Raw genomic sequence first — 25477 nt, forward strand, 5'->3', positions numbered from 1 at the left:
CTTTCTCCATCCAACCACCAACCCCCCAAAGAAAAAGAAACTTAAAAGTATCTTTCCGTTAATAGAAATAACCTTCCCTTCTTTCTATTCCCTTTGCATTTAATGAATATCTTTCAAGATCATGTGCTATTGCTGTTTAAATATGCATTTTATTTCCCCTAAGCTCTTTGGGGGCATAATCCCCTGTCATTCATCATCATTCCCCTACAGTGTCAGACACAGTCCTTGTGCACACTATCCCAATGAATATTTATCAGATACATGCATGCTTATATTCATGCAATTAAAACTAAAAAAGAAAACAGTGTTTTGTGTCTGCTCTCTCATTTTCAGAGTTATCCTTTCTGCTCATACTTTAGAGACTTAAGATGTTTAGCAAGAGAATGAGAGCATTTCATGTCATGGTGAAGATCCTGGACACCAGAGCCACACTGCTCTGGGCTTAAACCCCATCTCTGCCTCTTCCTAGCTCTGGAACTGTACTGAGTGATTTTAAGTACTCTGTGTCTGTTATCTCAGCTGTCATATGGGGGTTATGAGGGCCTATGGCATAAAGGTGAGGATCAAATAAATGAAGACACAAAAAAGGCACTCAGAACAGTGACTGACACGAAATAAGCTCTCAAAGAGTGTTAGCTATTGTGATGAGGATGATGACTTTGAACAGAGAGTCTGGGTGAGCCTTCCTAGAAGAGATGGAAGGCCTGCTGTCTTACTCCACAAACAAGAGCTATAAGGGGCACTAATGGATTCGGCATAGTATCAACAGCAAGGAAAAGAGACTGAGTCTTAATTTAGCTAAAAAGGGTAATTTAATTTTTTCTACAACTGAGCAATGCAAGTATCTTCTAGTTTAAAGGACAGTATGTTAACTTTAATAAAACTCATATTAAATGCACTTATTTTTCTAGGAAGGAAACACTAAAAACAACTCACTACATTCAAACTAATGGAAGATTTTATTGGCAGCCCAACCCCCACACCACTCATGGGGCCCATTGTAACTAAGAGAAGGCTGGCCACTCAGTCCACAGAGGATTACCTCACCCCTCTAGCCACTCCCTCCATTGTCTATTCTCACCACAAAGCAGCTTGGATAATCCTCCTTCCAGGGCTGAGAAAGCCAAAGGCCGCCCACACAGGACCACTGCCTAACACCAGCCTCTCAGCCCCCAAACCTGCAATGCATTTGGCAAAAACGTCCAAGTCACTTACATTCTGCACATGATAAAAGCCCAGAGGACTTCCTCTGCCATTGTTTTTGAGTGGTTCAGTGGAGAACGCTTCATCATGGCGATGCAAAAAGCTGAATAAAAAAATAAAACACATGAATTTCGCATTACACAGTTTCAAGATCTGTTTTAAGAACCTGACTTGGAGGTGTGCTTGGGTGGCTCAGTTGGTTAAATATCCAACTCTTGATTTCAGCTCAGGTCATGACCCCAGGGTCGTGAAATCAGTGCTGCACTGTGGGGGTGGGGGGGTTACTGCCTAAGATTCTTTTTCTCCCTCTGCCCCTTCTGAACCCACCGACCCACCAAAAAAATGGAACCTGACTTAGATCCTCTGGAAAGAAGCAGCCTACTTAAGCACAGTCTTTAACTGAGCCAAGTAATTTGTGGTTCCTTGTAATATATATGTTCTATTATCACTCAGACAGCCTTTCAGATTTCATTTCAAAAATAACTGAAAGATTAATTGACCCTGACCACTTAGCTACGTGGACACATGTTGCAAGAATATCTCAGAAACCAAGAGTGAATTCAGTAAATTCCTGTTTCTCTGTAGGAACATCTTTTAGTAAGCATAAAAACTATGAAATCATTTTGTGTAGAAGCCAAAAAAAAAAAAAAAAGAAAAAGAAAAGAAAAGATCTGGCAGATTCAAGCTTCCACAAGGTAGTACTAAAGCCTGTGTTTGGTGGTCTTGCCTAGGAGTCTGACAACCTGCAAAGATAAGATTGATTGATTGATTGATTGATTGATTTTTTTAAAAAAGATTTTATTTATTTATTCTTGAGAGGCAGAGAGAGAGGCAGAAACACAGGCAGAGGGAGAAGCAGGCTCCATGCAGGAAGCCCGATGTAGGACTCGATCCGGGTTTCAAGGATCACGCCCTGGGCCAAAGGCAGGCGCTAAATCGCTGTGTCACCTGGGAGTCGCATCAAAGATTAGATTTAAATGTCATCTCTTCCAGGAAGTCTTCCCCAACTCACCCAAACACTTGTGTTTCCCATAGCACTAGGGACCCATTTTTCTTCAATAGCAATGATTTCATTCTTTGTAATAATGTATTTATATGCCTGTCTCCCTGAAAGACAGCAAGTATCTCCTATAGTGCTCTAGATATAGATCTCCTGAAATATTTGTGAAGCAACAAACTATGTTTATTTATTCTCACAGTGAGTTTTTCTCCCTCCCTATTACTCTGAAATATACAGAAGTAGAGAATTAAAGGATACCGAATCCAAAGATTTACTCCCAAACAGAAATACCCATCAGAAAGTCATCCCACATCCACAAGAAAAAAGGAGGAAAAAGGGAATACTTTGAAGAGGGTAGAGAAACCAGGATTATGAACCATCTTCCAAATCAGTTCACTGAATCTGAGGATAGTAGTGTATTTTGTCCCACATTCCCTAGCCCAGATGCCACATGTTGCTAGCACTGAAGCAGTACATATTACATGTACCTTTTTCTATTTGCTTTCTTCTCACTCTTCTCCTTACCCCTTCTCTCTCCTTCTTGCACTTTTTTTTTTAATAATGATTTTATTTATTTATTTGAGAGAGAGAGAGCACATGAGTAGGAGGGAGGGGTAAAGGGAGAGGGAGAAGCAGGCTCCCTGCTCAGTGGGAGCCTGGGTGGCTCAGCTGATTTAAGTGGCTGCCTTTAGCTCAGGTCAGGATCTCAGGGTCCTGGGATTGAGCCCTACATGCATCGGGCTCCAGTGAGGGGATCTGCTTCTCGCCCTGCCTCTGCAACCGCCCACCCCCCCAGCTTGTGTGTTGGTGCACGCTCTCTCTCTGAAAAAATAAATTAATAAAATCTTTTCTTTTTTTTTTAAGATTTTATTTATTTCTTCATGAGAATACACAGAGAGAGGGATCCCTGGGTGGCTCAGCGGTTAAGCGCCTGCCTTCGGCCCAGGGCGTGACCCTGGGTCCCGGGCTCGAGTCCCACATCAGGCTCCCTGCATGGAGCTTGCCTCTCCCTCTGCCTGTGTCTGTGCCTCTCTCTCTCTGTCTCTCATGAATAAATAAAATCTTAAAAAAAAAAGAGAGAGAGAATACACAGGAGAGAGAGAGAGAGACAGAGACAGAGACAGAGACAGAGGGAGAAGCAGGCTCCATGCAGGGAGCCCGAAGAGGGACTCGATCCTGGGTCTCTAGGATCACGCCCCGGGCTGAAGGCAGTGCTAATCCGCTGTGCCACCCGGGCTGCCCCAAATTAACAAAATCTTTAAAAAACATATTTCAGTTGCCTAACTAGTATACTAATGAAAGCTCAAAGCAACTGAATCATCTAGCCAACTCCATCCCATGTTAATTTAGGGCTGCTAGTGAAAACACTCTTAATGGGCAAAATCAACACTGGATAGATAATACTTACAACAACAACAACAACAACTGTGAGTTATAGCAAATGATATTAGTGACTTACTGTGCAGTAATCACATTTGATTTGGGACTTGGCTATAATCTCCATAAAGGCAGTGCTTTGCCAAATGCATTAGGACCCCTAGGAAGGCCGAGGCAGATTCTGAGGAAGAGGGCTAACAGAACTCCAGAGCAGCAACCTGGTGGCCCCCTGGGGCCAACTGTGGACTTTAGGAATGGGGTGAATGAGACACCACTCTCTTATACTGTGGCCTTTCACAAGTACTGAAAAGATACACTGATGTTTGGAGGTGTTGATGAAGTGTTTTCCAAGGATAGGGTCATAAGAAGAAAAACTCTAGGGTTCCAGAGGGTTATAGTATAGAAAGAGCTTGTAAGTGGATAAGGAATGAAACCTGTCACATCTTCTTTACATAACTAGTTATTCTTCAGTTGATGTGCAATTTTACTGTCCTTTATATCACACAAGTTTTCTTTTCCCCAAATACTGAACCAGCATAACTGGTGGCTGGACAACTCATGGTCTTCAGACCTGTTTATCAGTAAGATATTTCCCCAGGAAGAGCATTAAAAAGACTGATAGGCCAATCTCTATCAGATCCTGTAACTCCAACAGAGGGGCCCAGGCCACAGTGGAACCCTCTTAGCAGGCAGGATGCCCCCTCACACTCCTCCCCACAGTGAACTCTATTTGACACCATTCTAGGTTTCTGGTTCTGACTCCCTCCTGGCGTGAAAAAAGTGTTTTATTTCAGAAATTGGTAGTTGTTTACCTCTTGAGACTGTTAACCCCTCACATATGTAAAGCACTCCGTGTTGCACAAAGGCAGAGTAAAGGTGCTAAGGCTTACTTGAATTGGCAGAAGATATCGGCGTACTCAGGGAGGATCCCACTGGCCTGCAGCACAGTTACCCGGAAAGTGAAGGCACTGCCCAGTTTCAGGTGGTTGCCGACCTCTTCTGAAAACCCTTCCATGACCATCTTACCATCCAGCAAAGTGCCTGACTTCAAATCTAAGGAGGGCCAAATGAACACACATATGGTTCAAATAATGCACAGATCACCTTTCAAAAAGGAGAGAAAAGGGAATTCTTTTCATTCCTAGTCAATGAAAGCAACTATTTCCCTTGACAGTGCTCATTGTTTGGTCCTCTTTTAAAATGTCCCCATCATGGTAAACTGTCTACGTACCCAAGTCATTCATTCGATTGATTTCCTCTGGAGGAGTGATGACCTCAGAACTCTGACCCTGTCCTTCCACGATCCTCAGCTCCTCCAAGGACAGACCAGAACGAGTCATTGCAACTGATGAAAAGTCATTCTGAAAACAAGGCAGGAGCAGGGGTATGATCAAGTAGCACAACAACGTATTCCCCCCAATCTCCTTAATGTCTATTTGCCCAACAAGTATCAGTGACTGGAAAACTATGTAGATTAAGAACTTCCTGAGATAAGGCAATAAAGTATAAATACCTTTACCTCTGTGATTGTTAAGACACGTCCCATGTTCTACAGAACAAGTCTGTGGTTACCTATCTTTTGTAGTTCTAGGTTATGTTTTCCAGTGAACGTCTTCCTTATAAACCTGTCTTCTACCTTTTCCTTCTATGAGTTTTTCTCTTCCTGGAAGGCTTCTCACCTGATTAAAATACTCGTTATCAAAAGATATTTTAGCTGTTCCCGATTGTCGAATTCCAGAGCCATAATCAGGAGCTTCTTCATCCGCTAAGTAGAAAAACAACAACAAGAAGGAAGGATCAAATGAAACTACATAAGAGTCAGAGAATGGCTCTTGCTGGATTAGAAAATAAACAGGAAAGTGGCAAAGTCTTTGAGTTTGAGGACTTTAATAAAACGAGATGGTAAAGAACAATCTTTTGTGTATGAAAGAAAGAAAAAGCTGGAAGCAGTAGAGTCACAGAAGCTGCTTCCAACTCTGTTTAAGTAAATTTACCAACCTGCTTAGTTAGCTTAATGAGACTAATTAACAAAGAATCAGTTTTATTCTTGATATTGTTCAAATGTCATGCATGCCTAGAAACACTGATCCTTCACTTGGCAAGATGATGTTCAATATCACCCAAAAAATATTTGAAGGTATTAGACTGTACTTGCAGAAACTTTCACAAACTCAACCCTGGTGACTGTGCCACAGAGTTTCACAGAGAAAAGCTGAAAGGTCACTCCACACCCCATAGCATTTGGAAATTAAAAGAGAAAAATCATAGGAAATGGCCACATTCTTTCCTCAGAATGTAGGCTGAATCATGGAGAAGTATAAAATATCAGAATCTTGATCCATTCACAGCAAAATAATCAAAGGACAGAAATGTCTGGTACAAGTACTGGGAGAGAAGATTAAGCAAGAAAAAGTCTGGAACATACTTTGTTACTTCTTTTTTTTTTTCTTTGTTACTTCTTGAAGCAGTTTTATAAATGACTTTTATAAAGTTAATCCAAGAGTTTTTCCTTATTTTTTTTTTAAGATTTTATTTATTTATTCATGAGAGACACACAGAGAGAGAGAAGGAGGCAGAGACACAGGCAGAGGGAGAAGCAGGCTCCATGCAGGGAGCCCGACGTGGGACTCGATCCTGAGTCTCCAGGATCACACTCTGGGCTGCAGGCAGCGCTAAACCGCTGCGCCACCAGGGCTGCCTGAGTTTTTCCTTATGTTAAAGGAAATTCCTTCATCCCATTACTGTAAAATAGCTGTGGCCCAGACTAAACAACCTATTTATGATACTGGAGAATAACTAAAAGGAAGCAATAAAAGCTTTCTCTAAGACAGACAAGGAATCATGCAACCGAAGTATGGCCCATACAGAACTGGCCTGCTTTGTCTATAGGCAAAGACTCTGCAGCTCTCACCCCAGAAGATGGTCACCTACCTGCAATGGCCTGCACAGCCACACGCAGAAATCCCCGCACTTCACCTTTCTCACTGACAATGGCCACCCTATGAATCAGGGGCACAGGATACAGCAGGTTGCTCAGGTAAACAAATGCCCTAGAGACAGAAACCAGGAGACAAACATCTGAGCACCCCACAGACAAAAAAAGATGGGTTTTCAGATTTACCAAGAATATCTTCAGGACTTCTGGGCCCTGTTTTAAGGTCACCTTTCTGTTCTGTACTACCAGACTGCCTCCCATTGGCTTTTTCAGCACAGATAATACAGAAAGAAATGCAAATGCTTAGTAAAGCAGTTGACAAAGACCAACTTATACCAAACTACTCCCTATAAAAATGACTAGTTAAAAAGACTAGTGTAGGTAGAAGAGTAACAGTTGGAAGTAGACTTTCAAGATAACTGCCCTATGGATCCTGCTAGGGGTACAGAAAAGGGAATCCATTGAAGAGCTTAACCTTTTAACATAAGGAATTATAAAGGTGTTTTGTTTTGTTTCTCCCAAGAGGTAAAACAGAAGTCAGGAGACAAAAAGAGGCAGGGAAATGTGACTAAAATACAATTAGTAATTTTAAAATAGATTCCAAATCACAGCATTATGGAAATGCTCCAGGAAATAACTATTGTTTTCAGGCAGGTGGCTGACACACTTGAACGGAGAAGCTTCACAGCCAGAAGTTTCTGAGTTCTGAGTAGCAAGCTTCTAGGAGACTCTGGTTGGACCCTGAGGCAAATGTCCAGGGAGAAGACAGCTCATCCCTTAAGAACTGCTTTTGCTCCTGGAGTCCTACTAAACGTAACTCAGAAATGGAAACACAAAAGGGAAGTTACAGACCTATCATCTATTTCAAACAGGATAGCAGAGTCCCATCACGTTTGTACTCTTTTTACTTTATTTTGTAGCCTTTTTTTTTTAAACAATAAAAATGCAATCACAAAGCTGAGATGTGTTCATTTCAGTTAGTGGATATGATACAGAATCTAGTTCCTACTGTTACTCCTGTCTTCCCACTGGGTATATGCTGATCTTTGAACAAAAGGCAAGACAAAGAGTAAACATTTGCACCAAGAAATCAAACATAACTGAACACGACACATATATTGTCTGCTTCTTTTCCCGCTTGAATCTACATTGAAACAAAGAGAAATGGAAGATGGGTGGATTTGTGGGATTTCAACTCAAAGTAATGAAAAAAAATACTGAAAATAGACAAAATACACCGCAGAAAAACACATGTTAATAAAACTTTAAGAGCATAAATGAAATGTGAATGAAAAGTGTAACAAAAAAAAAAAACTGTAAGTAAAACACTGAATCAGATCAAATGAAGTCTACTTCCCTTTCAGTCTGCTCCAAAGGTGGGGAAGGAAATGCTAAAAAACGGAGGATTAAAGCTTTGTTGTATAAAAATTTAAAAATGAAAAGTATTTTAAAAAGGACTGCAAACAAGACTCAGATATAAGCTACTGTGACAGACTTTAAATAAAGACTAAGAATTTGGCATACAGTACCTAATGGATTGCTTTGCTTCCAAAGTCAGCACCATACAGACTACCTTTGTCTCTTAATGGCATTCCAACCTCACTTGCTCACTTTCAATGCCCCTTGCCATTACAGAGTCACCACACATACTTGTCCTTTGCCTGGAGTCCTCTCTGAACTCAGCCTTTGGTTTCACATCTGTAGATCTTATTCTGAACACCACTCTTAGGACAGGTTCCCCCAGTATTAAGGGATCTCAGTAACACACATGATTCTATCACTGCTATGATTTACATTTATTTATGTCATTGTTTAATTTGTCTGTCTCACCCACCAGACTGTAAACCTGTGAGACCAGGAATCATGTCTGATTTTGCTTGCCACTGTCTACAGAGGGTCTGGTTTATTTATTAAGTACCCTCAACATTTAATCGATATGACTGAACAGCTATGTACATACATGAATAGAAAATGCTATTTGTCCTCTATCTTTAAGTAGAAGTGGAACATTTTCCAGAAAAATGGGTTACACCAGAGGTAGAGAAGCAAAGCCATCCAACTTATATACTAGGTTGATTTTTCTAAGCTAACCTCAAGATGGCTGTTAACTATATATAGAACATGTTTAGGTTCCTAACTATACTTAATTGGTACAGTTGTTTTTATTTTTTTTATTTTTTTTTTTTTTAAATTTTTTTTTTAAATTTTTATTTATTTATGATAGTCACAGAGAGAGAGAGAGAGAGAGAGGCAGAGACATAGGCAGAGGGAGAAGCAGGCTCCATGCACTGGGAGCCTGATGTGGGATTCGATCCCGGGTCTCCAGGATCGCGCCCTGGGCCAAAGGCAGGCGCCAAACCGCTGCGCCACCCAGGGATCCCGGTACAGTTGTTTTTAGACTTACACCAGGAACCCCTGTTTTTAATTTTCAAAAATCTTCCCACTTAAAGGCACTGCATATCATGTTCACACATGCATTACAACAAAGTACTGTTTGATCACATATTAAAGACAAGAATCACCCTTCTACCTATGGCAATGGCTCTTCCAAAGGTGAAAGAACAGAAAGTATTCTTGTGTATTTCCCTTTTTGGAAAAGAGACTTCTGTAATTCTACAGCAGTGGCAGGGTCACTGGCACGGTAGCTACACAACTGAACAAGTACTAAACAGCTCTCCCTGTCCTATTTTCAGAAGACAGTCCTTAGCCCAAAGTCAATGTTGTAGATGTTCTCCTCTGAAGTTTTTTAAGCTGGAATTTTTATAAATACTCTGCATTCTTGAGAGTCCTTATACTTTGACCTAGCAGACTGAAGGAGAACAGGGATGAGAGAGGGGAAGATGTAAAGGGTATATTAGCATAAGTTCTGTGAAGTTACATCAAAAAGGGAAACAAATTTTGTCAACATAAAGATAAGACAGATTAGCATAATTATGGTTCTAGTTACAGAAAACAATGTCAGTTCAGACTTCAGTATCAGGATAACCATCTTTTGCCCCCTTTGATCCCAGAAGACTAGCTTAAACATTTTACAATTAATCCCAAATTATGATGGATGGTTCATAACATCCCAGCATGCCATAAGAGAACAGCTAAAGGGACAAGCTCTTTTCATTTTCATACAAAAATTCACCAGAGGCAGCCAAAGCAAAGAAACAAAATCTACAAATGGAATTTCACAAGAAACTAGAAAATTTTACAAGTGAATTATATTTGCAATTATGAGCCAATATGGGAAATCCAATCCTGTGAAAATCACAAAAACAGGAAAGAAGTTACTTCTTTTGCAGTTACCACTCAATTTTGATTGCAGATGAGAAATGTAGTTAAGAGTGAAAGTAAAGAGCTATCTTTCACTTTATGGATGGCCATGATTTCACCTCCTCCACTAACCTCTTCCTGGAAAAGTAAAGTTAGTTTTAGAACCTGGGAAGCCAAACACATGCAAATTACTTGATAATCAAGGCAGAGCTGATTGCTTTATACCTACACTTAAATCTGATTTGATTAAGATGAAAAAAATATAGAGAAAATAATGCATATATTTTAAGCCAGTGAATATCCATATTAAGCGGGATTCTGACTTGAGTTCTCCATACAAGTGACTCAAAATACAAATGCTTTGGAGCAAAACTCTTAACTAGGATATTTACTTTGCTAGTGTGGATGACAGAATCTGAAAGATAAAAAAGATCTTAAGGCTCTTTGTTTTCCTACCTAACTCCTCATTTATACTTGAGAACCCAAGAGGCCTCAGTTTAAGTTAAGCCTACCTTACACCTCAGACTTCTCTTAGCGTCAGTATTCTTCCCTACGTGCCATGTAAGAGGTAGCTACATATTTCTTCCTGTGTGAAATGAGCGGCAAAAGAGTGGCATCAGAAGCTGCACAACTGGCACCAGGATCAAGCAGTTTATGAATAGAAACTTGGTTCTAATTTCCAATCCTTTTAGAACACACACAGCTATAAAAGTTTTAAAAAGCACTATGGTCCTATTATTTGTACAAAGAACTACTTTTCTTGGTTTTAATACAAATCAGCTTCTCCAAAATTCTAAGCATCTATTCCTGGCAATACACCAGTAGAAAATAATATTCATGGCTACATAATCCCTTAATGTTTATTCATGGAAAAACTGAATAGATGCCCCTCCACTATCATAAAATCCTGAGACTGTCTAATATTAAATTACTCATGACCCATGATCATAATTGAGGCTTTCATGTCTACCAGAAAACTTGTCTTTCTCTCCTTCCACAATAGCGATCCTATGCTACAGTAGTTAGTCCTTGCCAGGTGACCAACATCACACTCAAGCCCAGTTCTAGAATCTTACCTCCCTACTGAGTCTGGACACTTGCTGCACTTCAATTTTTAGAGAACTGGTGCTTATCCATTTAACACTGGCATAGTTCCTTATTTTTAAAGGACTTAGCAGTATGTGGTTCAAATGCCCTGTTTAAAGAATAAATTGCATACCTTAAAACCTGGACATACTTTTTGTTAATTCAGTGAGTGCTGCACTGTTGAATTTGTAATAAAATTACTTCAGCATGAAGACTGGGTGCAGACAAAGACTCCAGTATGAGGAGCATGTGCGTGAGAGCTCTGCATCACTGACAGATGGGGTCAGAGACAAGGCCTCAGTTTGGAAAACCAAACTTAACACAAAGCAGTTTCATGTAGTGCTGAACAAATATCCATTGTTGATGGTGTCAATAGATAATTTCATGAGATTCATCGTTATAAAACCTATAGGTAAAATTCAGGCAGAAGCCAAAGATCTACAGACAGGCTCAGTGAAACTGGCCAAAGAAAGGCATCCATTCCAGACAAAAGCAAACTTCATGTTCCTGATTCTTTTCTTGACTCAAAGTAAACAAAAAATAAACCTAACACTACTCCTTTATATTTACTTATTTTTTAAGATTTTTATTTTTAAGAAATCTCTATACCCAAGGTGGGGCTCAAATTCATAACCCCAAGATCAAGTCACATACTCAACCAACCCAGTCAACCAGGAGCCAACCAGGAGCCAACCCAGAGCCCCTGTTTTAGATTTTATTTTTTATTTTTATTTTTTTAAAGATTTTATTTATTTATTCATGAAAGACACACACACACAGAGAGAGGCAGAGACACAGGCAGAGGGAGAAGCAGGCTCCATGCAGGGAGCCTGACGTGGGACTCGATCCTGGGGGTCCAGGATCACGCCCTGGGCTGAAGGCGGCGCTAAGCCGCTGAGCCACCGGGGCTGCCCTAGATTTTATTTTTAAGTAACCTAACACTACTCCTGATTCCACTTTTGTCCTCTTGATTCCTGCTCCTGTTGCAAATCTTTTAGTCTAACCTTGGCCTTGCTCTGCTCTCCTTCTCATGTCATCCCCATATGCTTTTTCACTCACATTCCTACAAAAGGAAGCATCAGAACATAGTAACATTCTCTGATCTTGTAATATTAGACTCTTAGCTTTAATTACTTTCTCCTCTGGGGTTTTCTCCTTCAGAAGGAAATTACTGGGCACTTTAAGACAAGGGATACTATTCCATGTAGAGCCTTCACACATTGCCATATGCTGTACCAGACTGAATACCTCACAAACATTGCCTAAGAGCTCTCCCTCGCCCAATCAGCATGTCACAAATCGAATCCGCTAAGGAAAGATCATCCAAAATTGCACAAGGAGCCTCTTTAAAGCAAGAGCTGGTCCCTTTTCGCCCTTCTCACAATAACCTCACCAACCTTCCCACTAAAATGAACCATGGGGATCGGTCGTAAAACGGGTCATGCCCGTCACTGAAGAGATCTGATCCCTCCTCCGTCCCTGCGTCAGAGCCGGTGTCATCCACGAATGCCTCATCATCAAAATCCTCCATTTCATCTTGCTGCTCGTCAGCCAGCTCAGTGATGTCGGAATCGGCCGTGGAAAAAGTGGGGGAGGGTGTGCGGTCAGCAAGGCGCTCATTGACACAGCCGTGGAAAATGGGGGAGCTAGACACCAGGGAAGACGCCAAGGGACACAGCCAAGGAGAGAGGAATAGTCGGTTAAACAGGAAGCTACAGGTGTCAACAGGACAGAAACCACTGGGGAATCAACACAATAAAAGCAAGTGGAAAAGCAAAAGGATAAAATAAGCATAAATCATCTGGTTCAGGGGAAAGGGAACAAGGACTGGTCCTTAGAATAAGAAAAGCAAAAGAAATACATGAGTAGAAGATCCCAGGTAAATAGTGTGTTGTAAAAATGTTTATATTTTCCAATACACACAAAAGATCAGCAGGCAGGCCTCAAAGGAGCCACCCAACACTTGATGAAATAAAAAGTTGAGATGTTTATTCCAATTCCATGTCATTTTGGAGCAGAAAACAAAATGGATAGAATGGTGTATGCCAGTGCAAATATATGCCTTGTGTGGGTAAGATGTGTTTGGCCAATTCAACTTTTTACAAACCTTCTCCTATCAGAGTGGAATGGATAGGATTTAACTTCTTTTCTACAATATACTATGACTTCAGCTCTTCCTTTATACCTAGTTCCTTTAAAACTGTCAGAAAATTTTTGTTATGGAAAAACAATTCAAATTCCGAAATCATAAAGCTAAAAACTTCAATCTCTATGCTTTTTAAATTTTAACCTGTAAGAACCTGGACTCAGTATGGATTCACAGGGGCACTACTTGTTTTCATTACAAGTTGAAATTTATGTATACACGAAAGAGGCTTAAGCAGAAGACCAAGGTCTGCAGCTGGCTCACCTGTGGTAATGACTAACATGAGATAAACTGCCTTTAAAAAAAAAAAAAAAAAAAAAAAAGCAAGGACAGGTCGGATCAAGGAGAGGTTGCAGGCTGGTAAGCTGTAAGTCATACTATGATTTTAAACCGTGTAGGACAGAGACACAGGTTTTCTTTTTCTTTTAAATCTATCGTGTTCAACTGTAGATGGTAGGGAAGACTGCCAATTACTCTGGTTGAAAGATGAGACTTCAGTACACACACTGAATAAAACGAAGGGAAGTATACCCAGTGACACAGTGGCTCTGCTAGAGTGGGTAAGATTACACACAGAGCATTTCTGCACATATTTTCTTTTAACTTTCTGTAATATCTGCTGAGGTTTTAAACAAAATCATTCACTATTTAAAAAGAAGACTGATGAAATCATCACGTACCTTCCTACCAGTTTGAACCAATGGAACCGATCATAAAATGGATCACTGCCAGTCACAGTGGCTTCACCATCATCTTGGGCACCAGAGGCCATCTCACCTGCCCTGTCATACATCTCTCGCATCAAATCCAGCCTCTGCCTAAATAAACATAAAGTGCACTGGGTTAATATTATGAAAATGCATTAAAATTTCACTTTGGAAGTATCTTCCATGCAAGATTTGAAAAAAGGGGGGGGGGCTGCTTCCATCATTTAAGGAATATTAAAAAAAGATGAAGGCCAAAAGTACAGAAACTCAAAAGATGTCTGAGTGTAGAGACAAGCCACCAAAAGTAAAAAATGGCCACCTAACCTCTACTGAATCATAAGAGAATATGGTTCAATGGTATATGATGTCTCAAATACACTGAAATGGTGGAAAATACCTCACCATGTTAAAGGCAAAAGAAACCTGATCATCAGATCCAGAACAGAAAAGATAAATAATTACTAGATCTGTAATATTACTGGTGAGCAACAGTATTTAGCACCATAGAAAAGGAAGCAGTAGTACCATCATACAGTGGAGAGTTTGAAGGAGCCCACATGAGCAATTCATTATTATTTCCTAAATAAGATAACTGGCTTTATGAGGAATATTTTCATACTTGAGTTTCTCCAAAGACCAATAATGTGTCGCTCCATTCTTCAGATCCTGGACTTCTACTGCCACTACAGTACGAGGGAAAGGCCTGTCTTCGTGAGTTTTTTCCATCTCAGTGGGAAGTAATTCCGGAGGCAAAGGGGAGTACAACGTGTCCGTCAGCAGAACAAACTGAAACTGCACCTGTGTGGAAAGAAGAAACCATCCTTCATGTTTTCAGCAAGTCAGCTTCAGAAATGAGGTGATACAATCATGCCCCATGGAAAAGAGGCCAAATGTGTAGTATGTGCTCAACCAGCAGCCTGTGATTAACTGGGGAAAAAAATGGACACTTGTATATTATTTGTAGAGAATAATCCTAATTTCAAATTAAGCTATTTACAGAACTTGTTTTTCTAGCCTGGCACAGTGTTTTTACACAAACTAAAATCTCAGTACATATATTTTGATTGACTGAATTTACACAAGAGAACAAGAGTTGGACCCACGAGGACATCTCTAATCTCTTGCTGAGTGGGGGGTGGAAATGTCACAGTTGGCCTTTCATCCTAAATTCAAAGATCACAAGTGCTACTCTTAAAAGTGTCTACACTACATGGTAAGTACTTTGGGTGTACCATGTCGTTTATTTCTTGCTACCACTCTATATTTTCACCTACAGACCTTAAGTAAATGCTGGGTACAACAGCAAGAAGACAAGACATAGTCCCTACCTGCATTTCATCTATTTCAAGAGAGGGATAAGTAATTACAAAATGAAATGGGTTGCCAAGTCTGAATGAAGAAGATACCTTATCCCTATTTTACAGGGCTAGGATACAGCCCTGGGGGAAGAAAACGAATCTCCCCAAGGCTGAGCAGTCTGTGCCCTTTCCTGCCATGTGATACTGCACACGCCCTGTCATCCTAGTAGCCCCCAGACCATCCACCAGTGGGACATATGGAAGAATGAATCTAAGACATGGTGTGATGTTCTGGTAATGAGAAAAATCAGTAACATTTATTGCTTTTTACCAAGTCCACGAGCTATTTCAGTTCTTTACATCTACTCCCTCTTTCATGCCTCACAGAACCCCAGGTGGCCCATTCCCCACTGCCAAGCCCATTTTACAGATGAGGGAATGGAGGCACAGGGCTATAAGGGTCAAAACATAGAGGAGTGCTGCAATTGGAGCCCGGCTGGCTGAGTGCAGAGGGCTTATCCACTACACACACCTGTCTCTCAGACCCTAGAAGAGCAAAGGCACTTAGGACTTATAGGTGCAAATGCCATGGTAGAAAATTAAAAGAAAATTGAAATTTTTAGAAACCCAAGAGTAGCATTCTCCTATTAATCAGATGACCCAGGCCTCCCACCCTCCATACCTTCTTCTTCAGTTCCACACTGATTGCGTTGGCCTCTTTCAGGTAAACAGCATTGCCCCAGAGTAAGTCCCTTAATGAAGTGAACTGGTGAGACTTCCATTTCCGGAAGGCCCAATGGGCAAGTTCAAATTCATGTTGTGTCCAAGGAGCTGAAAGAGTAAACGAGTGTAACAAAGGCTGATCTCATAACTATAAGGAAATTACATCTCTCCTCTACCTCATCTCTCTTAACAAGTTAAAGTATTTTCCCGTATTTCTCCATTCAGTTGCTTTTTGTTTTCTGCCTTTCAGTAAAGCTGACTAAATTCTGTTGATGTTATGAAGGTAGTATCTATAGTTCAGAAAACCTAAAAAAATCCTGTTTAAAACAGTACATGAAAGGAATAGACTTCTTTACCTTTTTAAAAAACATGTATCTCATACATAGCTTATAGTAAAGAAAAAGTCTCTGGTATATTGTACAACTTGATATATATCGATTTCTCTTACTAGTACAAGAAACAAAAAGGTCATATTTTACTTTGATATTGAAAAATAAAGAATCTAGTACATAAATCAGAGTTTCTCCAAAGTTAATTTGAAGCCTTGAGATTACTGGGAGGTTGTGTGGAGAAACGAAATGTTCATACTGTATTATAATGCACTAACAATTAAAGCCCTGATTCAGCTAAGAAATTCTGAGAAACTCGTAATAGGTAGGCATGACTATGCAATTATGATGAGAAATCTGCCACAAATGGCTTTAGTGTACATTAATATATTCCAAAGTCCTCTCTGGAAATTCCTGGGCATAAACCATAAGTTAGCAAATAAGAGAGATTATCTTTAAAGATCAATCTCTACATTTATCTGCAACAGATACATGAACTTCATGTGTACAGTAATTTGAGGCAGTATATGCAAACTGCCCAAAATATTTCTATGGAGATTGAGTTCTATAGAAAGTCCTGTGTTCTAAGGAACCCAATCAGCTCCACTCCCACCTCAGAGAGCACAGTCTGTATTCTCCACACTGAGAATCTTTGGAATCAGCTTTAAACTGGCTTGGTAAAATCTCAATAAATGTAAGGGTCACACACAATCAACTCCAGCTTTGATCACGGGTAAAGGGTTAATCTGATAGTACAGATGCAAAAGTTATCCAGAGGAAAGTTTCTGTCTCCGGATTTCACCTTCTTCCTCCTCTTCCTCCTCTTCTGTGGTCTCTGCAGCAAGGGAGCGGGTCTCGACCTGCTTCTGTAAGGCCTGCAGCTTACTCTCGTAGTCCTGGGCAAGAAGAGAGGAGAGGACATGTAGGAGAGGGAGGGGTGGATGCAGGAGAAGAGTGAGAGCAGTGTCAAGGAAAGCAGATAAAGCAATAGGTGGAGGAAAAGATGGAAGCAGAAAACCACAAAAAAACAGAGAAATACTTAGGAAAAGCCCCCAAAGCACACGAAATAGTCTGTAAGGGGTAAATGCTGAAGCAAGCTAACTGCAGTCTCTCTCTGCTCTCTCAGATTCCAGAGTTCTTTATCTGGGGTTGATGTCCACACAGAGGGGGACTTTGAGGAGCCAAACATGTGCATCTCTTAAACTTATTTATTTGTGATATTTAAGGAGTACCTTCACACCTCAAGGAATTCCAGAAAAAAAAACAACACTGGAAAATTCACCAGTGTCACCAACAGTTCTGCTTCTCCAGCTATCTGGACAGGAACTGTGGATTCTGAAGCTCTCTGTGGATAAACTATTGCTATCTTTGCAGGATGCAGGATGCACCCTTCAGGTAACCAAAAGATCACAGGGCTAGTAGGGCCAAAATAATCTACAGATTGTATTTATTCAAGAAATATATTTTAAAATACACTATAATAATACAAAATGTATTATTAAAATACAAATAAAAAATACAAATCAGATGTACCCTTCATTTCTCCATCTAACTCACTCCACACATTCTCAGTAAGGTTGGTATCACCTTGAGGAGGGCAAAAAAATGTATATACAGTATGTAAACAGATATGTATTTGAGGTATTAAAATTTCATGATGGGGAAAGATTAAGAAAAAAATATCAAAAAAGGTTCCTTGGAGTGTTAATTTTAAAAAGTTTGTTATTTGAAAATAAATCAAGTAAAGAACAGAGAACTTTACAAAATAAAATACCAAATCATAGTATAAGTATATAGTATTTTAAGATATACTGCTTGAGTTTCCTGCTTCCTTGGAGTGACCCAATTATAGGCTTCTGTGAGACAGAGGGTTCAGATATGGCCATGTACTGTTTTCAGAGCTCTCCTCAGGTCATAAGTGAAATATTCTTTTTATTACAAAGGACCACCGAAAGCCTTCTAACAAACTCTATTATGAAAGGAGCTCCCAATGGCAATGTTAAGAAGGATGCAAATATTCTCAAGGCTCAACATTTATCAGTCTCACAAAGGAAGCTTTCTCACTTTAGTGGAGCTGGCAATGACCAGGAGCCAACAACACAGCCCTTTTTTTTTTTTTTTAAGATTTTATTTATTTATTCATGAGAGACACAGAGAGAGGCAGAGACATAGGTAGAGGGAGAAGCAAGCTCTCTGCAGGGAGCCTGATGTGGGGCTTGATCCCAGGACCCCGGGATCACGACCTGAGCCAAAGACAGATGCTCAACCACTGAGCCACGCAGGTGCCCCACAACAGTTTTATTACGTATTGAAACACACTTTTTAGGAGACTATGTACTGTGACCAAATAAATAAATAAATAAATAAATAAATAAATAAAAAATAAACTTGCAGGTACAAGTTTTACTCCTGCCACCTGCTCTTACCAGTCTCATAATTCTGCAAAAGTTAAATCCTCACTACACTTCCATTTTTGACATCTTTAAAATGAACATTTTATTTAAGTATCTGACCCAAAGAAGGACCAAACGATGAACCATCTAAAAATGCATGTGAAAGTCTTCTTGGTAACACACAGTATTAAAATGACAGGCTGTGTTTATAAAGTTTATTTTCTGGGGCACCTGAGTGGCTCAGTCAGTTAAACATCTGACTTTGGTTCAGGTCATGATCTCTGGGTCCTGAGATTGAGCCCTGAGTTTGGGCTCCACACTCAGCAGGGAGTCTGCTTGTCCCTCTCCCTCTCTCACTGCCCCTCCATTCATGCTCTCATGCGCTCCTCTCTCTCAAATAAATAATTTAAAAATTTAAAAAATAAAGTAAATAAAAATAAAAAGTTTATTTTCTAAGTATACCCAGCACCCAGATCTTTTCTAAATACTATTATTTCCCACTAAAAAGAGTCAGGGCTCCTTGGGAAAACAACTGATTCTAGGTCTAAAGCAAGGAAAGGACAAGGTGAGCTCAGAATATCTTGTGCCAGGAAGCACAGAAGTGCTCACTCACTCACTGATGGGGCCATTTCCAAAGGACACAGAATCCCAGTGGCTGGTATATAAGAATAATAACAGAAACACAATATAGCACATTGGGTATTAAAAGGAACCCAGGAGTCCACAGTGCTACTACTAGTAAGGGGAAAAAAGGAGAAAGTCTTCTTTGCCCCCCCTCAAAAAAGCCAGCTAATAAATAAATGCAAAGGAATGACAGAAAAACATAACACTGTAGCTCCAGATGTAGTGACTGAATCAGGCAAGAAACAACGGAGTGAAAGGTGAGTAGAGAACAGAATAGTCACCCTAGATACCTATTAATAAAACAGAGAAAGAGTTGGAAATGTCATATTAAATTTATTAAACTTTAACATTACAAATAGTAGGACAACTGGACATTTTGTCTGCCAATGTGATGCAAGGGAAGTATACAATACAACATCACCTTGACAGCTTTCTTATCAAACATGCTTAACCTAAATCTAATCTTGAGGAAATAATCAAACAAATCAAAATGTAGCCTATTCAAAAATACCAACGTAATGGAAGAAAAAAGAAACATCATCATCAAATGAAATATACAAACTTCACTTGGATCTGGGATTAAAATACACACAAGCTTCTAACAATTATATTTTTTAGACTAGGAAAATTTGAAAATGGACAGTTTATTATATAATACTGACTCAGTACTAAATTTCTCAGATAGGTTAACATTAATAAGAGAATATCTTTGATTTTAGGAGACACAGCAGTATTTAGGGGTAAACTGCATGACGCCTCCAATTTATTTTCAAATGATTCAGAAAAAATACATAAATAAGGGTATATGAAAGTTCATTGTACTATCTTCTCAGCTTCTTGGTATGTTTGAAATATTTCATTTTTTAAAAGATTTTATTTATTTACGAGAGTCACAGAGAGAGAGGCAGAGACACAGGCAGAGGGAGAAGTAGGCTCCTCAAGGGGAGCAAGATGTGGGACTCGATCCCTCCCTGGGATCATGCCCTGAACCAAAAGTAGACATTCAACCAGTGAGCCATCTAGGCGTCCCTGTTTGAAATATTTCAAAATAAAAGGCTGGGGCAGGGGTACTTTTTCCCCCCTTAGAAAACCTATATATTCTTTGGGATCTTTTCAGTGAGAAGAGAAAGATGGTTGGTCTACCTAAAAATCCTCAGGTGGAAAAAATATTAATATTTTATCTTGAGGATTTTTTGTTTTTTCACTTCCTCCCCAATTTTTTATAATAAAATGCATGTAACATAAAATTTACCACCTGAACCATTCTTTTTTTTTAAAGATTTTATTTATTTATTCATGAGAGACACACACACACACACACACACACACAGAGAGAGAGAGAGAGAGAGAGAGAGAGAGAGAGAGAGGCAGAGACACAAGCAGGCTCCATGCAGGGAGCCTGACACGGGACTCGACCCCGGGGTCTCCAGGATCACGCCCTGGGCTGAAGGTGGCACTAAACCCCTGAGCCACCTGGGCTGCCCATGAACCATTTTCAAGTGCAGTTTAGTGGTGTGAAATACATTCACACTGTTGTGCAACCACCACCACCATCTACCTCCAGAACTCTTTCCATCTTGTAAAACAGAAACTCCACTAAACACTTAACTCTCCATTTTCCCTTTCCCCCTCCTCTGGCAACTACCTACCATTCTACTGTCTGTCTATGATTTTAAATACTCTAGGTATCCCATGTAAGTGGAATCACGTAATTTTAGTTTTCAGTGACTGGCTTATTCTTGAGGCTTTCTTCAAGAATCAGTTTACAAGCTGATGAAACTACTGACAAAAATCCTTAGATTTTGACATTTAAGGTATGAGGATGAACTTCCCTAAAGGCTCTAGTTATGCTTTAGAAGCAGTAAAGCTGACATTAAAAGGTTTCCTGTAACAATATGGGCCTAGAATTTTAACTGCATTTAGACTTGGGAAAATTTCTATCTTTGGTTGATAGTCCAAATATCAACACCATAACCTGAACTAGCCCTCCTCTTCCTCAAACCAAGCTATATATGAGCTTCCAATAAGGACATTTTATATGTCATCAGAAAACTCTAAGTATTGGATTTTCCTACAACAAATGGATAAAGAGATTTAAATACTACTGTTGATTTCATGGCAGAAACTAGGATAATTATGGGAAGCACACCAAATAATAATATATTTATCAATAGCCTTTTGTGTTTATAAGAAGTCTCAACTGGTGGGGATCCCTGGGTGGCTCAGCAGTTTAACGCCTGCCTTTGGCCCAGGGAATGATCCTGGAGTCCTGGGATCGAGTCCTGCATCGGGCTCCCGGCATGGAGCCTGCTTCTCCCTCTATGTCTATCATGAATAAATAAATAAAATCTTAAAAAAAAAAAAAAGTCTCAACTGGTTAGATATATCTCTGTATTTATAAAGGTACTGGGTGTTCCCTCTTCTAGGATGTTCTCTCTGTCCTGCCCATCCTTGTTTTTAAGCTTACTTTGTGCCAGGAAATGTTCTTAATGTTTTGTATGGATTATGAATCTTCTCGGGGTGCATGGGTGGCTCCCTCAGTTAAGCATCTACCTTCGCCTCAGGTCATGATCCCAGCACCTGCGCTGGACTCCCTGCTCAGCAGGGGGTCTGCTTCTCCCTCTCCCACTCCCTACTCTCATGCTCTCTCTTGTGCTCTCTCATATAAATAAGTAAAATCTTTAAAAAAAAAATCTGAATCTCCCCAATAACCCTATGCAGATGGTACTATTGTTAGCCTCAGAAGAAAAAGGCTTAAAGAAATTAAGTAATTTTATAAAAATCAGAGTTGGTAAGCATGGATATGGGATTTGAACTCAGGCAACTGGACTCCAGGGCATGCTCTTTTAATCACTATCACTCCTACCACATGCAGATGCTAGGAGCATAGTGGTCAATGAGACAGAAGTCTCACTGGAGAGGGAAAGAGTGATGATCAATAGTAAACAAATAAAAGACACACCATAATTTTAGTAGTAATAAGTGCTATGAAGGAAAATAAAGGTTGGTAGGTATCAGGGCTGACAGGGAGGAGAGAGGAACAAGAGGAACTTTCAGATCAGGTGCTCAGGGAAGGTCTGTCTATAGAGAGGATCTTTAATTAGAGATGTAAGCAGGCATGTTAAGGTCTCTGGGGGGAGTGGTGGCAATGGGGTAATTCCAACCAAAGTAGAACTAAAGCAAGTACAATGGTTCTGAGAGGGAAAGGAGTCTGGTGTTTGTATGTTTAAAGATTTTATTTATTTATTCATGAGAGACAGAGAGAGAGAGAGAGAGAAAGAGAGAGGCAGAGGGAGAAGCAGGTGCCATGCAGGGAGCCCGACGTGGGACTCGATCCCAGGACTCCAGGATCACGCCCTGGGCTGAAGGCAGCGCTAAACCGCTGAGCCACCCAGGCTGCCTAAGGCTGTTGTGTTTTAAGGAAAAGCAAGAAAACCTGCGTGCGTGCAGTAAGGATCGAGAAGGCTCAGAACATAGTTGTGAAGGAGGCAGACAGGGACTGGGTTATGGATGACCTTTCGGGACATGGTAAGGACTGTGGATTTCATTCTAAGGGAAGCCATCAGGCAGTTTAGAGCTGGGAAGTAATATGGGTCTAATACACATTTTAAAAACATCACTCTCTTGGGCAGCCCAGGTGGCTCTGCGGTTCAGCGCTGCCTTCAGCCCAGGGCCTGATCCTGGGGACCCGGGATTGAGTCCCACGTCGGGCTCCCTGCATGGAGCCTGCTTCTCCCTCTGCCTATGTCTCTGCCTCTCTCTGTGCATGTCTCATGAATAAATAAATATTTTTTTAAATTTTAAAATAATAAATAAAAACATTACTCTCCATGGAGGAAAGCTTGAGGACAGCAGTCATGATACTGTCATAGCAGTGCTGAGGGAGATGGTGGTAGGTGGCCCAGGGTGCCAGGAAAGGTGGTGAACAGAGAATGGAGCTGGGGTATGCTTCACAGGTAGAAGAAATACAACATACTGATGATGCGGTCACGGGATGTGAGAAAAGAGAGGGCAATTGTGGATGGCTCTTGGATTTTTGGCCTGAGCTAGCTGCCAGTCAGCTATAAGGTTATCAGGTCATAGTTGTGTATTGGCGTCTTGAGGTCAGGGCAGAGGACTAAGAAAACATCACCAGGTTTGTCACTGTGGAGGTCTTTGGTGACTCTGAGAAGAGGGACTTCACTGTGGTGATATGGAACATGAGTCTGACTAGAGTGAGTTCAAGCAAGAATGGGGAAAAGAAACAACGGATGAACAAGAAGAAATAATAGGAGTGGACAAGTGGGAAACATACAGCAAACTCTTTAAGAAGCATTTCTATAAAAAGCAACAGAAAAATGGAATGGTGGCTCTCAGGCAACATAGGAGTGCTTTCCAAGTAGTAAAACAAAGCCATGCTTGAATGGAGGTGTTCAAGAAAAGGGTAAATGTATGGTGAGTTCTTGAGAAGGGGACAGAAGATGGAATGCTGGGAAAATGGACAGGGCTAAGGTAGGAGGAGGCCAGTCCATCCACCACCAGGAGGGAAAGATGCATGATGGATGCACAAACTACAAGTGGGCAGAAAAGGAGGTCTTCTTAGGATCACTTCTTTATCTCAGTGTAGCAAAATGGAGGTCATCAGCTGAGAGCAAGGAAAGGGCATCTTTCATTCCGAGTCTCCCAACTGTAAACTTTCAGAGTACTTTGCATTTCTCCCTCATAGCATTTATCACAAATATACCCTAGAACTGGTGTGACTGCTGGGCTAATGGCTATCTTATCCACAACTGTGAACTTCCTAAGGCTGGGTATCTGCCATTCACCATGGAATCACTACCATCTGGTGCTTATCTGTCTTCTAGATCAGTATATAGTCATGCAGTAAGCTACTAGTGGAAGTTCTCAAAAGTTCCTATCTTTTATTTTATTTTAATTTTTATTTATGATAGTCATACAGAGAGAGAGAGAGAGAGAGAGAGAGAGAGAGGCAGAGACATAGGCAGAGGGAGAGGCAGGCTCCATGCACTGGGAGCCCGACGTGGGATCTGATCCTGGGTCTCCAGGATCGCGCCCTGGGCCAAAGGCAGGCGCCAAACCGCTGCGCCACCCAGGGATCCCCAAGTTCCTATCTTTTAGATCAGGGTTGACAATCTATGGCCTATGCAACAAACCCAACCCCATTTTTTATAAATAAAAATTTTTACTGACACATAGCCACAACTTGTTCCTTTGTATACTGCTATTCAGCTGTCGCAGGGGAGCTGAGTAGTTGCAACAGAGACCATGGAGCCCACAGAGCCTAAAATATTTACTAACAGGTCTCTTACATGAACAGTTTGCCAACCCCTGTTCTAGATCAGTGGTTCTCAGAGGTGGGTGCTGATAATCCAGCAGCATCAGCAGCATCTGGGAATTTATCAGAAACGCAAATTATGGGGCACCTGGGTGGCTCAGTCTGACTCTTGATTTCAGCTCAGGTCAGGATCTAGGGGTCGTGGGATCAAGCCCCATGTTAGGCTCTGTGCTGGATGTGGAGCCTGTCTGGGATTCTCTTTCTCTCTTCCTCTGCCCCTGACCGTCCCCATCTCTCTCTCTCTCTAAAAAAAAAAAAAAAAAAAAAAAGAGGAGGGAGGGAGGGAGGGAGGGAGGGAGGGAGGGAGGGAGGATGAAGGAAGGAAGGAAGGAAGGAAGGAAGGAAGGAAGGAAGGAAGGAAGGAGAAAGGAAGGAAGGAAGGAGGAAGGAAGGAAGGAAGGAAGGAAGGAAGGAAGGAAGGAAGGAAGGAAGGAAGGAAGGAAGGAAAGAAATGCAAATGGTCATACCCTAGACCTCCTGAGTCAAACTTTGGAGATGGGACCAGCAGTTTGTGCTCTCATGAGCCCCCAGGGAATTCTGATGCACACCAGTTTCAGAACCATTCTTCTGATAATATGTACAGAGGGACGGTAGCGCTAACTTGACAGATAAGGCATTTATTCTAGGTGAGTTTATATTCCCATGGAAGAACCAAACAAGCACAAAAACAATTACAGGCTGTCATTATTAAACCTGGGAGAGCTGGCTTGGGGAGGGCTGGGGCAGCAGAAGTACATGTGAACACAGGTCCGGAAGAGGAGTTACACATGATGAGGATTCCGGCACTGAGGAAGTGCAAAAGCCCAGAGGTGGGGACAAACTTGGCATGTTCAAGGAACAAAAAGTCTGAAGTGCTTGCAGTGTGGGAATGTTAAGACATGAAGTCAGAGAGACAGGCAAGCAGCCAGAACATGGAAGCTCTGTAGGCTACAGTAAGAAGGGTTAGAGTTTAAAGCACAACGGAAAGCCACCAGAGTCCACTCCTACAATCTGATTTTTGTTTTTACAGGATGATGCTGGTTGCTATGAGGACAGTGGCTTAGAGTCGTCCAAGACAGAA

At 40.9% G+C, this 25477-nt stretch overlaps 1 protein-coding gene across 4 annotated transcripts in view; it reads right to left on the minus strand.

The window, feature by feature from the left end:
• KIF1B (kinesin family member 1B) overlaps nucleotides 1-25477 on the minus strand; it is a 151347-nt gene that overhangs the window by 29768 nt on the left and 96102 nt on the right. For 3 of the 4 annotated variants that reach the window (XM_055306777.1, XM_055306773.1, XM_055306774.1), the window contains 10 exons: nucleotides 16868-16961; nucleotides 15696-15844; nucleotides 14335-14513; nucleotides 13689-13826; nucleotides 12260-12508; nucleotides 6512-6630; nucleotides 5260-5345; nucleotides 4812-4941; nucleotides 4471-4633; nucleotides 1216-1306 (listed from right to left, as the gene is read on the minus strand). In XM_055306777.1, the coding sequence (XP_055162752.1) occupies nucleotides 1216-1306; nucleotides 4471-4633; nucleotides 4812-4941; nucleotides 5260-5345; nucleotides 6512-6630; nucleotides 12260-12508; nucleotides 13689-13826; nucleotides 14335-14513; nucleotides 15696-15844; nucleotides 16868-16961 (1398 nt within the window). The remainder of the gene's footprint in view (nucleotides 1-1215; nucleotides 1307-4470; nucleotides 4634-4811; nucleotides 4942-5259; nucleotides 5346-6511; nucleotides 6631-12259; nucleotides 12509-13688; nucleotides 13827-14334; nucleotides 14514-15695; nucleotides 15845-16867; nucleotides 16962-25477) is intronic. The other variant, XM_055306775.1, reaches the window with a different exon arrangement.

This window comes from Nyctereutes procyonoides, unplaced genomic scaffold (assembly GCF_905146905.1).
Source record: "Nyctereutes procyonoides isolate TBG_1078 unplaced genomic scaffold, NYPRO_anot_genome, whole genome shotgun sequence".
Lineage (NCBI taxonomy): Eukaryota > Metazoa > Chordata > Mammalia > Carnivora > Canidae > Nyctereutes > Nyctereutes procyonoides.